The sequence below is a fragment of the Pan troglodytes genome, chromosome 2 (genome assembly GCF_028858775.2).
Source record: "Pan troglodytes isolate AG18354 chromosome 2, NHGRI_mPanTro3-v2.0_pri, whole genome shotgun sequence".
Classification (NCBI taxonomy): domain Eukaryota; kingdom Metazoa; phylum Chordata; class Mammalia; order Primates; family Hominidae; genus Pan; species Pan troglodytes.
In genome coordinates this window covers 127,223,685-127,239,024 of record NC_086015.1, presented here as the reverse complement: position 1 = coordinate 127,239,024, position 15,340 = coordinate 127,223,685, and the positions used below count along the sequence as shown (strand labels likewise).

General features: G+C 35.4%; 1 protein-coding gene across 18 annotated transcripts in view; it reads left to right on the top strand.

Annotated features, from left to right (window-relative positions):
• The window catches only part of CCDC14 (coiled-coil domain containing 14), a 47,784-nt gene that overhangs the window by 4,571 nt on the left and 27,873 nt on the right, over positions 1-15,340 (top strand). Inside the window, exons 2-10 of one of the 18 annotated variants that reach the window (XM_016941771.4) lie at positions 97-152; positions 465-537; positions 777-846; positions 928-1,050; positions 7,802-8,029; positions 8,140-8,234; positions 9,622-9,661; positions 9,884-10,138; positions 11,951-12,092. In XM_016941771.4, coding sequence (XP_016797260.2) covers positions 97-152; positions 465-537; positions 777-846; positions 928-1,050; positions 7,802-8,029; positions 8,140-8,234; positions 9,622-9,661; positions 9,884-10,138; positions 11,951-12,092 — 1,082 coding nt within the window. Of the gene's footprint in view, positions 1-96; positions 153-464; positions 538-776; positions 847-927; positions 1,051-3,291; positions 7,542-7,801; positions 8,030-8,139; positions 8,235-9,621; positions 10,139-11,950; positions 12,093-15,340 lie in introns of those variants that run through there. The other 17 variants (XM_054682228.1, XM_016941772.4, XM_009446313.5 and 14 more) reach the window with 17 other exon arrangements.

The window sequence follows — 15,340 nt, the reverse complement described above, 5'->3', positions numbered from 1 at the left end:
TAAAAGAAAAAAATGATACTAAATTTTGTCAAGATAGCATATTGAAAATATAATAGAAAAATATTTGTTTATCTGCTATAATATATTATGTCATAGGTGTTATCTTCAGGAAGGCACACTGGACCTGCTAAATTAACAAATGGAAAGAAAGCGTAAGTACTTGAAGACGTTTACAACTTCAGATTTCAAGGAATTTTTCAGGTCTTTGGGCTGGATGACATGTCGTCTACCCCAGAAAATTAGGTAGGCCTCTACCATCACAAGCTCTGAGGAACAATTTTTCATGTCTACCCATGTTAATCATTTTAGTATTTAACAGTCTTTCTGATCTTCAGAATGTGTTTATAAATTCATCTTGTACATGGTTGGACAAGCTTTCTTGTCTTTGCTGGAAAGAAAATGACCACTTACTAATATATTTTGGGAAAAATATTTGTAAGAATATTAATGAGCTTGTTTTCCAGGACCTATTTAAGAAAAATACCACGTTTTAATGCAGATTCTGGCTATTCCATCCATTCTGATTCAGAAAGTCAGGTAAGATTGAATAGATACAATACACACTATTTTAATTAGTTTTCAAATGGTAGCTAAAAAGTAGGAATAAAATGCAAAGTATTAATTGCTCTAAGGAAGTATGAAGTCTGTTGCTTTAAAACATCTTTTCTACCAATAATAGTTTGTAAATAAACAAATTTTAAAACTACATAATTTATATTTTTTCCTACACTAACAGTTATATACAAATGTATTCTAAATGACTTTATTTCTTACAGGCTGAAACTGTACACGGGCTTGATGGTTGTGCTTCTTTGCTGAGGGACATTTTGAGAAATGAAGATTCAGGTTTATTTTTTTTAATTCTTTGCTGATCACCTTATCTCAAGTCATTATTTTGATGTTAACAAATTTTTGTTTTATTAATAGGTTCAGAAACAGCATATTTAGAAAACAGATCTAATTCTAGACCTTTAGAAAGCAAAAGATATGGATCAAAAAAGAAAAGACATGAAAAACATACTATTCCTTTGGTAGTCCAGAAAGAAACATGTAAGCCTTTTTTCTCTTAGTTATTTAAAGATAATCCTTAATTGTGGGTATTTTGATCAATTATCAGGATTATACAGTTGATTTTCATTTTAATAATCAGTATTAGTTAGGTTTATGTGTGCTTATGCCTTTCTGTATTCAGCTTCTAATCACTAAGTAGTCCACTTTGCTTGCTATCATTTTCTCAAGAAGAAAAATAGAAAAAGAGACTGTCTGGGTTTTGTAGGAGAAAAAGTTCAAACTCAGAATGACATTTGGGAGGTATATAGAGTGATCTTAGTTTCCCCTGCCACTTGTTTTCATAGATAATCATAAATTGGTTGTATTTCAAGTGTATACTTCTAGTAGTTGCTTTAAAATTATTATATTAATATATATATATATCCTAAGTTGGTCAAGCTGAACTTGTCAAGCTACACAGTTAGGATACATGGTACATAGGAAGGTAAAATCAGATGAATAAGGAAAGAGAGGCTGCTGCTGATTGGTGGTGAATATAGCCAAGGGTACTTTACACCCTCATGACTAACTTTTCCTAGTTTAGAACAAGAAAGTTTTGATTATGTTGTCCCTTGGAGGCCTAGAAAACAAGATAGCCCAAAATGAAGATGAAAAAGTCCACAGTGGGAATTCAGATGGACTAGAATTAGACTAGCCAGTTCTATAGTTCAGGTGGGCCAGAAATGTCAGCACTGTAGTATGTGCTTAGATTCAGCTTGGGCAAGGAATGAAGTTTAGAAAGTCATATAAAGCAGTAGCCCTATAAAGAGATCGGGATTTAAGCAAGGAGGCTGAGAAAGTGTCAGTAGAGCATTCATGGGACTAGAGGTTGATGTTTCAGATAGTCCCAAGGTAGAGAACTAAGGCAAGGGAAACCTAACTCATCTTGGAGGCCAGTAACAATAGCTTTATATTATCTTGACCTGTGCTATTCAAGATGGTAGCCACTGACCACATGTGGCTATTCAGCACTTGAAATGTGACTAGTACAACCAAGGAATTGAATTTTAATGTTATTTAATTTAAATTAATTTAAAATTAAATTAGAAAACTGATAATTGATCCAGTTATTATAAAACTTTTAAGTATGTTTGGAATAACTTGGGCATGTGAACCTACCTTTTCAAGTGTAAATTTTATTAAATCTAAATATAGACCAAGTATTTCTGATGAGAATTTAGCATCTAGATTGTGCTTTGTGTAAAATATATGCTAGATTTAGAAGATTTAATACAAAATTTCAGTTATTTATATTATACACTGAAATGTTAATATTTTGGATATATTGATTTAAATATTATGAAAAGTAATTTTACCTATTTTATATGGTTACTGGAAATTTCAAGTTACATATATGGTTTGCATTATATTTCTATTGGACAGCATTGGTCTAAGCTCAGTACACTACAGCCAGTTTTATAAGTAATGTTTAGTTATTTTATTGTGTAAATAAGATTTTATTAGAATGCAGCCAAGCTAATTTATTAATGTGTTTTTATTAGCTGTTTTTGTGCTGCAGTGTCAGAGTTGAGTAGTTTTGACAGAGATCATCTGGCCTGCTAAACCTAAAATATTTATTTGACCTTTGAAGAAAGAGTGCTAAACCCTGGCCTTAACTCTTAAAGCAGAGGCCTTTTTATTGGGGCCCAACTGAGAAAGAAAGGAGCGGTAGCACCTGTTCCTCCAGTCGCCTACTTTTTGTCTGTAGGCAGGTTATTTCTTATCCAGGGCACCTTTCCTCAAGGAACTATTATTTGCGATATATGTGACTGGCAGTGGGTGTCATGGTATCAACTTACTGGATCCTGACTTAACTGCTTCTGTTGGTCAGAGTTCCAACAAGAAACAGACGGCAACACTCAAATTGAGGTAGTTTTAGGAGGGTTTATTTACAAAGGGACTCATAAAGGTATGAATAGGGTATAGGAAAACCACAGGTTTTGCCTACTAGGTCATGCGAGCCTAGTGCTAGCAGCAGAGCAGCAGAGCTGTCATCATCTCTAGGCCATAAGGGATTAGGAGAGAGAGAGGTTACTGGATCTAGAAAGAGATACTGTTTATAGAATACGCTACCTTGAGAAGAGCAGTGAGCTTCATTGAAACGACGAAGGCAGCCCAAGGTGGCCTTATAGAAAGGGAGCAGGAATAAGTGTATATCCTGACTTCATGCTTCTTCCTTTCCTTGATATGCCAAGTACTCCCATTGGATTGAACCCAACTGAAGCCCTACTGATGTATATCAGGTCTGGGATTTGACTCTTACAAGCTAGTAAGTTAGTCTTACTGTGTCATGGATGCTAGCAGAAGACAAGACTACTGGGTCAGAGACAAAGGACTTTATTACTCACAGCACAGGAAGCGGTATGTGCATCAGCATATTGTGTTGGTTCTCATTCACCCTAGTTCCCATTGGGGTGATATGGTGGACCCATATGGATGCTGCACATGCCTTAGGTTTAGGTTGCAGCTGACGAACACTGAGCTTGGGGAATCCGTCACTTTGGTAGTAAGCAGTAATCAAGCCTGTACTTGTCCCAGAGGGAAACATTACCTCATCCTTCAAGGTTGCTCACTGCAGACACAACCCTGAGAAGTGGCCCAGGTAAGGAGTTTAGGTCAAAGCCTTGCTTTTTTGGTATATACAGCAAGACATATTGAAGGACTGTCTTTTTGCAGCCCATATGGATCAGCATTCCAGGGAGAGCAGGGTGAAGACCAGTAGAGGTGGGTTTGGATTGGCAGATGGAAGATTCTGGCATTCTGGGTCCATAGCGTTAAATTCTTATTTGGATTACAGCCGAATCAGCAGTTCTGGCCTGTGATCAGGGTGCAATATTCTTATTGTTCTTTCTCCCATATTTTCTTAATCAGAAGGAAGGACCTACTTCCACAGGACAATCTTCTTTAGGGTTGCAATATTAGAAATTAGTTTCTAGTTGTGTGTGTGTGTGGTTGGCAGCTGTTAACCAATAATACAAGATTTTGCTCTGTTACCACAATGCTCAAAAATACACAAAATCCAAGCTCATAACTTGTTCTCTTTACCGTCTCCAAGTGAAGTAATCATAAAGAACTTTAAGCAATCTATTACAGCATGTTAACTAGTATCCATGTATTATTTTACTTTTAACACACATTATCTTGCTATTTTGTGTTAACTGTCTTCTGGGGAATGGCCTCCTTATGTACTTTCTATCTGGGATCATATGATCATTGAATGCCTACCTGATCATTGAATGCCTATGGAGTCAGGTAAGCACACCATGATGCATTCTGGGACTAAGGAGGCAGAGAAGCCCTTCCAGAATTGTATTGAGCTTATTTGAGAGTGCTTCTGGCATTAAAAAAAAATATGTATTTTTTAAATAAGCAACTTTTACATGTGTAACTGTGTTGAATGCTTTCATGATTTTGCTTTTAGTAACATACATTGCTGTCTTCATCTTGGGGAACTAAACCAACCACAGGCAAAAATCCTTTGAGCATTGATTGCCACTCATAAAGGCCAGGTGTTCTTACGTATTTCAAATTATAGTAGGCATCTAGTGGCTCTTACCTGCACTGGATGTTTGTTCTATATTCGAGTGGCAGGAATAACTTCCTGTCAGACAGTGCTTGTCCATCCAAGCAACAGCCAGTGCTTGCACAGCAGCTAGACTTCAGGGACTGAAAAAGTTTTGTGGACTGAGTAAATGAATACTTTCCTTTCATGAATTCTAGTTATCACCTGACATCACTTAAACATATTGCCAGACCAATAGCTAAAATTTTCATGTAGAGTGCGTTGGTGTAATTAACAAGAGCAAGAAAATATACTTCATTTGTATTTGTGTAGTAACAGGCTTATTTGATCATTGGTTTGTTTTATTTTAAAACTGTGTAGTAGTCATATAACTGCAGTCTTTCCCTTATGGTTTCTAACTTGTCTTGGATTGTTTGCTTTAAGACTTCATATCGTTAAGTTACTCAACATTATCCGTAGAGCTTTGTGTGGACTGAGTTTATAAAGGAGCAGAATATGTCATTTTAGTTCTAAGGCTTTGATTTTGAAGAAATAGGTTTGGAATTTATTAATTTATGTTAGTTGATGACATCTGCTGGCTGAGGCATAATGTAGCTCAGCTTTATTAGAAACTGTGAAAACCACGCCTTGAAAAGAAAGTAAATGAGAGCCTGATGCTGTGACCTGTGTGTGAAATCTGAGAATTCTTCAAACTAGCCAATTCTTAAGGACCAGAGGAAATCCAAGAGCAGAAGGAAAGACCCAGGAATCAAGAGGAAAGGACTTGTGGTATGCTAGATGGCCATGGGCTATGATCTCACCCTCTATCATTTTAGATTTCGAAGTTAAAATATTTTAGAGGGCACTTTTCCATTTGATTTATTATAAAATTGTATTTCTGGTAAGAAATAGTATTTGCTTTACAGAAGTTTATTAACCAGTTTTGTTTGAGCTGATCAGTTAGTGAAGGTAACTCTTATTACTTTTGATTTTAATCATCTCAGAGGGGACATGTTCAGAGGTTTATTACTGACATCAGATAGTATGATTTATGAATATGATATATTTACTTGTCTATTGTAAGAGTGCAGCTATTTGGTGATATTTAACATTGAGTTTTTACTCTGTGCTAGACATTGCTTTAAGAAATTTACAAGTGTTACGTCATTTACATCTCTCAATAATCTTATAAAATAGGCATTATTAAAATTTTTCTGATGAGGAAGAAGAGGTCAAGAGAAGTTAATTTGCGCAAGGTTACTCAGCTAATAAGTGTTAAAGCTTGTATTTAGGTCTGGAAAGTACATTCATAGGAATAGATCATCTGAAAAGGAAGCATACCCCAAGTCAAAAGGGAAGCATCTGATATCTTCAGCCATTTTCGTAGTCAAATATTGTCTTTTTCTTTAAATTTTTTTTCTATTTTCACTGGTTATAGTATTAAATCTGCCTTTAACTTTTTCTGTTTTTGCTTTTACATGAAAGTTTTACACTTTTAGTAATATTTTTATTTTCAATAAACTATATTTGAGGGATTCTCTACTTTTAAATTTTTAATTATTTTGTTTTTTAAAAAATTAAGGAATACTTTTCATAAATAATTTTAAAGTACATAAATCTCAATAAATTTTTGCATACGTATACACCCCTGTAGCCACCACCTAGATCAAGATACAGACAATTTTTAGCACCCTGCAAGGCTCCCTCCCTGTCAGTACCCTCACCATCACCTAGACCCTCATCCCTGTGTAACTATTTTCCTGACATCTGTTTCCATTTGTGACTTTTACCTGATTGATGACTTCCTATAAATGTGATTGAACACTGTGCGCCCTTGTGTTTGACCACTTTCAGTCAGCCTTAAGTGTATTAAACATCCAGGTAGTTGTATATATCAGTACTTTGTTGTTTTTTTAATGCTGTATAGTATTCCAGCCTGCGAGTATACCACAGTTTATCCATTTCTGCTATTCATGGCTATTTGGTGTTTTCAGCTTTGGGCTACTGCAAATCAAGCTGCTGTGAACATTCTTGCACATGTCTTTCAGTAGACATAAGCACTCATTTCTATTGGTGTATACCTGGGAGTGGAATTGTTATTTCATAGAATATATGTACGTTTAGCTTTGGTAGGTGTGACAAATATCCATATATTTTTCTAAATTTATTTTGTATACTGATAACCTATGATTTACCAGAATATTTTCATTTCTATTAATAGTGTTTTAAAAAACCTTTGGGAAGGCGACCTAATTAGGGAAATAGTATTCAGATTGTTATACCAATCTATAGGTAGTGCTATGTAGAAAACTTTGTTGTTTTTTACTTATTACTTTGTTAATACCGATTTCTACCTTGTTCATAGACTAATACTAGGTTCTGTAAGAGAAAACAATGAAGTACAGCCCTGCTTAGAGAAACTTGTGGTTTAGTCAGAAAGGCAGGAGGATGAAAGATAAGCAATATAAGGCAGTGTGTCAGTGGCATATGATTTCTATAGATAATATGTGCTCTAGGGTGGTGAAGAGTAGTCACTAGACTGGAATGATTGGATTGGAAAAGGCTTCATGGAAGAAGAAAACTCAGATGAGCCTTGGTGAGTGGGTAGAATTGGATTGGAAGGAATGGTTCATGAACAATGTTATTGGAAAGTGAGAAAAGCTTGTTGGGTAACTAAATTGGCCTGCCTGAAATGAAAAATTGGAGTTGGGAGTGATGGGGCGATAGTTGGAAAAGTAGCTTGTGGTCAAGCTTTGGAAACTTTAAATGCCAGGCCAAGATTTTGTTTGTTTGGTTGGTTTTGTTTTGTTTTGTTTTGTTTTTGAGGACCCAAAGCATCAGGATTGTACAAACTATTCTCTTTCCTATTGCATTTTCCCTTGAGAACATGAACCGACAAGGAACAAGGTGAAGGAGTTTGACTGGACTTTAGGGATAATATAACTCCCTTAAAAGAAGTGTTAAAATTGAAGGAGAGATTTTACAAATGGCAAGTAGCATAAAAAATGGGAATTGTAAAGAATTAGTATAGATGATTTTTGACTGGGGAAACTTAAACACTAATTACTTTCAGAAAGAATTTGAGATGATTTTCTTTAGTAGGGGTGATAGTGGTAAAGCCCTTCTATGAAGTGTGTGATGAATTGGACTACTTCTGAGAGCCCTTTCTTCTCTTAAAATCTTATGGTAAAAGTTTTTGAAGAATCATATTTCAAGAACTTTTTTCTTCTTCCACATTAACATCTTCAGATAATAAGAAACAGATACCTAATGAAGCTTCTGCTAGAAGTGAAAGAGACACATCAGACCTAGAACAAAACTGGTCATTGCAAGATCATTATAGAATGTATTCACCCATAATATACCAAGCCCTCTGTGAGCACGTGCAGACTCAGATGTCACTGATGAATGACTTGACTTCAAAGAACATCCCTAATGGAATTCCTGCTGTACCATGCCATGCTCCCTCTCATTCTGGTGAGTACGAATGCTGTTTAAAAATCATGAGTGTAAGTTCTAATTAAATTGCTTGGTTACTGTATAAAAAGTAGGATATGTGATTAATTTTTTCTCCCTCTTACTTACAGAATCTCAGGCAACTCCTCATTCTAGTTATGGCTTATGTACCTCCACTCCAGTCTGGTCACTTCAGCGGCCACCCTGCCCTCCAAAGGTTCATTCTGTGCATACAGTTCGTATACTACATAAGTAACTATTTGCTTATAGCAGTCATTCAGGAGGGACTGTTGAATTTATTGCTTATAACTTAATGCACTAGGATTCAAAGCCCAGTTGTTTATTTTTTTTTGCTATAAAAGTTTTACGTGTTTATGGCCAAGCGCCGTGGCTCACACTTGTAATCCCAGCACTTTGGGAGGCCGAGGTGGGTGGATCACGAGGTCTGGAGTTCAAGACCAGCCTGGCCAACATGGTGAAACCCCACCTCTACGAAAAATACAGAAATTAGCTGGGCATGGTGGCACATGCCTGTAATCCCAGCTACTCGGGAGGCTGAGGCAGGAGAATTACTTGAACCGGGACCCAGGAGGCGGAGGTAGCAGTGAGTGAGATCACGCCACTGCACTCCAGCCTGGGCTACAGAGTGAGACTCTATCTCAAAAAAAAAAAAAAAAAAAAAAGAAAAGAAAGAAAAGTTTTACCTATTTATTAATGACAATAATGAAGGAGAAAGAGGGGAAGAGATCAGTAGGAGGAAAAAAATCAACCATACTGACCACCCAAGTACAACTGCTGTTGACACACTGATAGAGTTCTTTCCAATCGTTTAATCCTCTGTACAGGTTTTAGTTTCTGGTTTGTATTTGTTAACATTTGCTTTCCTTTTAAAATAAAGTTATAAGAAGTTATAAGTCAACAATACAGTCTTATCTACTGCTGCTTTCACTTAATACTTTATTAAAAACATGTTTATTAATATATACCCTTTGAATTTTTAATAACTTGTTAATACTGTATTTTTTGGATATACCATAGTCTGTGTAACTACTATATGGTTAGGAGTAGTAACCATATATTTGAGTTTCTTATAATTAATATTATTATTAATAAGCATGTTTTTAATATCAGAAACTTACTAATATTTTTAGCTTAAAAGTAAGTTGGTTTTTTTTCCTCAGTGCAATAAAGATTCCTGTTTTTTAAAGCTTAGTTTACCCTGTAATATGGGAGCATTACAAGGCCATGACTAAAATAGACTGTTTACAAATACCACAGATGGTTTAAAAGCATCAAAAATTAGTCCACTTTGGGAAATTACATCATAAGAAAATAAGTTCAAACATACAAAAAGTTTTTGCACAAACATATTTACAGAAATGTTTCAGCAGTGAAAAACTGGCTGTTACTTAAATGTCTAACTGTATGGGAGTAGTTACACAGACTATATTATATCCTCAAAATATAGTGGTAACTACTTATTAAATATTCACAAAATGAATATATTAATAAACATGTTTTAATAAATATATTTCATATATTTGAGTTTGTTGTAATTAATACCTACAAATGAGCGCTCATACTTCTGAAGACTTGTTTTTTTCTTTCTTTAGGAAGTTCAAACTGACGGCGACAGTCAGTTTGCATCACAAGGTAAAACAGTTTCTGCAACCTGTACTGATGTTCTAAGGAATTCATTTAATACCAGTCCTGGAGTTCCATGTAGCCTGCCCAAAACTGACATATCAGCTATTCCAACATTGCAGCAACTGGGCCTTGTTAATGGAATTCTGCCACAACAAGGAATTCATAAGGAAACAGACCTACTAAAATGTATTCAAACATATTTGTCTCTTTTTCAATCTCATGGAAAAGAAACGCATCTGGACAGTCAGACACACCGAAGCCCTACTCAGTCACAGCCAGCTTTCTTGGCCACTAATGAAGAAAAATGTGCCAGAGAGCAAATTAGAGAGGCCACAAGTGAAAGAAAGGATTTAAACATACATGTGCGAGATATAAAAACAGTGAAGGATGTACAGAAGGCAAAAAATGTGAACAACACAACTGAAAAAGTTAGAATTATAAAATATTTGTTGGGAGAGCTCAAGGCCCTGGTGGCAGAACAAGGTAGATGGGACTTATAACTTTCTGTAGTATGGTATTATACTAAATAGCAATGTCATATTATTTAGCTATCATTTAAATGGAGTTTGTGGTATTTTCCATAGAACTGTGTTTTGAGCTAATAAGAAAATGAGTGCTACTTATTGTATAATTTTTTAAGTTTTGATCCCTTCTTTCCTGTGGATTTAAAATGTGTTTGAGAATATCAAACATTCAGTCTTTTGCTTGCAAGTGTGTATTTATTCTGCTTGATAATAGACCTTGAAAAGAGTCAACCAAAGAGAATTTGGACAGATAAAAATTTTAATTAGAGAACGCCTATAAATGATTAACTCCCTGAGTAGACTGATTATTCTTCCTATTTTAAAAAGATGCAGAGAATTCCTTCCTGTCACTTCTTTAATAGCCAACTGTTAGATTGTTTAACAAATCTCACTTTGAGAAGTAACGCATACCTTCTTATGCCCTTTTCAGTGTATTTTTAGGACTTTTTTCTTAAATCAAGATGTTTCTGAGCCAGATTCTATTCATTTGTTTCCATTCTGTATATGTATTCTATAGTAATGGCTTTTGCTTGAAATGAGTTACAGTTTTGTCATCTTGGAAACACAGTAATTGATTTTGGAAGCATTGATTGAATACCTAACGTTTGCAGACCAAAAAAAAAAAAAATCTTAAAATGCTATATAAATGTAGCACCATTAAACCAAAGATTTAGTATATTAAAATTGCTGTGTTTTCAGACCTTCAACTTATTACCATTTTCATAGTCAGATACATAATCATGGTAATAATAATAATACCATTAGCTGTCATTTATTGAATACTTACCATGTGTCCAGCACAGTGCTAAGTGTTTTATATGCATTATCTCATTTAATCCTCCCAGCAGCCCTATGTGGTACTGTTACCACTCCCATTTTACTGATGAGGAAACTGAGACTCCGTCTCAAAATAAATAAATAAATAAAGATTGGTAGAAGACTGCTTGATCATTGAACACAGTTGTTTACTGTGTACATATACTTTTCATGAGGATGTTAAAATATCTGTGAAACTGAATACATTTTTGTAACTTAGAATACACTTTCAACTTCTAGGTTATCAGATGATTAATAAATAATTTTAAGTACTTTTAGCCAGTAGTAAATATGAATGGGAATGAGGGGACAACGATAAAAGGCAAAAGAATTAATATCTACCTTCTATGCCTGTGTCTGTTTGCAATCTCCAAAAACATCTACTGTCCACAATTATTAACAACCTTTTGATGTCACATCAAATGAGATGTGGCTGCTTGTGTTCAATCTACTTTAGAAAATTAAATAATGAAACTATCTTAGCAGACCCTCACTCAATATTTTGCCATATTAACCCCCTAAAGTAAATTGTTTGCTTATGCCAGGATCAAAGGTTGTATTATAAATGTTAATACTATAACCAGTTATAGGAAACCCTATAGCAATCATAGGAGTCTACTGTGGTCCTTTGTAACTATGGACTAAGAGTTTTGTGTAAGCCACATTCCTACTTGACTCTTGAACTGAAAAAAAAAAAAATCAATTATGTAATAATCCTGTGATTTAAGATTAATCTTTAGTTTACTGAACTTAATTTCTTTAGAATTCTGAGGAAGCAAATACTAGCAGCATGAAAGAGAAAAATGGAACCTGTATAATAAATTTATAAATAATTGAGTTGAATTTATAACAAGAATGTACATATCTATAAAGATTTTCTTTTTTAGTAATACATACTAATAATCTTGTCCAAAAATATAATATTGATTTTACTCATTTCTGTTGCCTTCTATAGAGGATTCAGAAATTCAGAGGTTGATTACAGAAATGGAGGCATGTATATCTGTACTTCCAACAGTAAGTGGAAACACAGATATTCAAGTTGAGATAGCACTGGCCATGCAACCATTAAGAAGTGAGAATGCTCAGTTACGAAGGTAAGAATTGCTCTTTGAATATTTTTGTCTGTATGCAAAGATGTCTCCTGGCCAGAACAAAGGTGCAAATGACATACCTAGGACTTCATAAGTAAAAGTTATTTGCTGTCTTACCGTATTTCTACTTTTCTTCCTCATTTTTCAGAGATTTCCAGCATTCTCTAACTCTTCCTTCTGCCCACTTGTACGTATTTTCTCCCACTTATTTTACCCCTGTTGTCACTTGGTAGTGTGTAGGGAGAAAAATGAAGTACCTCTGTATATTTATCAGACTAGTCTAAGTTATGCTGCAGAAACGAACTTCTAAATCTCATTTGCATAGCACAGCAAGTTTCTTTCTCCCTCATGCCAAGACTAACATGGATCATTGGTGGCTCTTTCATCATGTGACTCAGGATCCAGACTGCCTCCATTTTATGAAGCCACTGTCTCACTATGTGTTGTCTAGGAAAAAGAGAATGTGGATGTGGTAACGGGGGAGTCTTACATGGCTCAACCCAGAAGTGATCGTTTCGCTACCACTTATATTTTATAGGCTGGAACAAGGCACATGGCCCTTGCCTAATAGAAAGGTCTGGGACATTGTATTAAAAGCAAACTGTTTTTCTTCTGCTCTCACACCACAGCAATCGACACAGAACACTTATATGACCAAATGTGTAGGGATTTCTCCCCACCAGCAAGCAAACAATCAGTTCTGCAACAGACACCAGTTGGGTGTCCTCCAGTTCAATTCCAACACTATCTACCTGGAAATGGTATCAGATCCCACAGGTTGAGAGCTCAGTTCCACAAGACTGAGCTCTACTTCCGATGCCAATCACAAGCCCCAGGTTATTTTGCCTGTGTTTCTGACTGATTGGCTATAAATCGAAGTTCCCTTGACCTCCTTCTTTGGGTTCAGTTAATTTGCTAGAGCGGCTCACAGAACTCACGGAAACACTTAGTTTACCACTTTATTATAAAGGATATTGTAAAGGATACAGATGAAGAGATGCAGAGGGCAAGGTATTGGAGAAAGGGCATGGAGCTTCTATGCCCTCGGTGGGTGCACCACCCTCTAGAAAGCTCCATGTGTTTATCTGGAAGCTCTCCATACCCTGTCCTCTTGGGCCTTTTATGGAGGCTTCATTGGATAGTCATAGTTGAATCATGGTCAGCTGTGAAGAAATGTGATTTGACAAAAAGGATATGATCTAATAGACAGAGTGGGGAAACCCAAGAAGTTCTGTCTGTTCAAATTCTGTTTGACCTCTCTGGGGAGCATTCCTTTCTCCTCAGTATGAGGCAGGTCTCCTTCAGAAATGGGGTTCTTATGACCTAGAAACAGACAAAGTAGGTCAGAGAATTTCCTTATGGCCAGCTGTAAGAAAGGTGGGAGAAGATTAGAGTATATTTTTAGTTCCTATGGCCTACAATGGGGAGGAAAAAGGAGCAGGTGAAAGGATGGCAAGAGAAGGTTAGAGAGAGAGATTCTGTTTTCTGAGGCCTGCTTCTGAGGCCTAAAGTACCTGAATATTAACAAACGACTGTCTTTCACCTTTATCACTGAAGCTGGTCTGAAGCTGCTTCAGGAACCAGGGACAAAAGGCCAAATACTTTAATAAAAGGTATGTTTTTGGTTTTGACTGCTTAACAAATAACAAGGGCTGTGGGTGTTGACAGCCAGGAACTGTGAATGAAAACATATATATATATATATATATATGTGTGTGTGTGTGTATATATACGTATATATATGTATGTATGTATATGCAGTAATAAACATACACACCACACACATTTATATACAATATGTATGTATAAAAATATATAAAATAATGTCACAGATATATACTTACTTCTATACACCCAGGAAGGAAAGGAGAACCTTAGTAAGCACTAGTGTAGCCCCACCACACTTAGACATAGAAAAAAGTAAAATTCTTTGATATTTTTTCTTTTGGTCATCTTAACTTGTTGGAATTGCATTCTTAATTTGTTTAGGAAAGATGTAGAGCAGGGATCTAATCTTGAAATATAAAAGGAATCACCCACATATTAGCAATAATATCTTAACTTTGAATGTTTCAGTGATGACCATCAAGGCCAACACTTCAGTGTCTATTTATTAATACACTTTGCAAAATATTGGAGTACATATCAGGTGCTTCTGCAGCACTGCAATGCGAATGTGCCCTGAGAGAGTGTTACAGCTGCATAAGCTATAGACATTGTGTAAGATGTGACCTGCAAGGATCTACACAAATTTTTAAAGAAACTGGAAAGCAATTAAATAGTTGGAGCATAGCTAAAATATACATATCTGGAGGCTGTAGAGGCATGATAGCTAGTGAGATGCACTCATTTGGGATTCTTTCTCTAGAGGTCATTATCCTGTAGCTACTACGATATAAGATGGGGTTGCTGGGTTTAAGATCTAATATCATCTTTAGTCTTGACCTAAGGAATTCCTATTACCAGCATAAATTTTTAAAACCAAAAGTGAGTAAATAATAAAATAATGAACAGCAAATACTGCTAACATTTATTGAATGTTTTATATATGCCAGACTATTGTCCTCGATATGTGTCACCTCTTTATATCTTCACAACAGCTTTGTGAAATAGGTGCTATTTACTCGCATTTACAGATGAGGAAATGAAGGCACAAAGAGTTTATGTAACTTGCCCAAGGTTATATATCTAAGAAGTTAAGAGTCAAGACTCGAACCCAGGCAATTTGGTTTTAGAGTACAGTGATCTTAACTTGTAGACTTTTACACTGTCTCGGTTAGGAAGTAGAGATTTAATTATACCTCACTATTTAGGTGTATTTTGTGGAACATAGAATGTATTGTAAGCCATTCAAAGTAAACAAGCATATTATTTAAAGGAATGACAATCAAATAATTGGTTTCTTAAATAAGGATACCAAAACTTAGTCTGAGAATATTGTATTTTAACATTGTCACCATGGAAAATATTAGTGGTTCTTATTTATTTCGGTTCCTTAGAACATTTTTAAATTGCCTTAGGAGCTAATTCATAAGCCACTCAAGAAAATGAAGTTTACTGTTTTATGGGCCACCGCTTGTTTCTAGTTTTTTTTAAAGGTATTTGTTTGATGTCTGACCTAATTCTTCAACTGGCACCAGAGCTATTTGGCTGGCTGTCTTTACAGGACAAAGATTATATAGCATGCTATTGCCACTGTTGTTTACTTGACCTTCTAAAAGATGAAATAACTAAAAAATGAAGAAGTTATG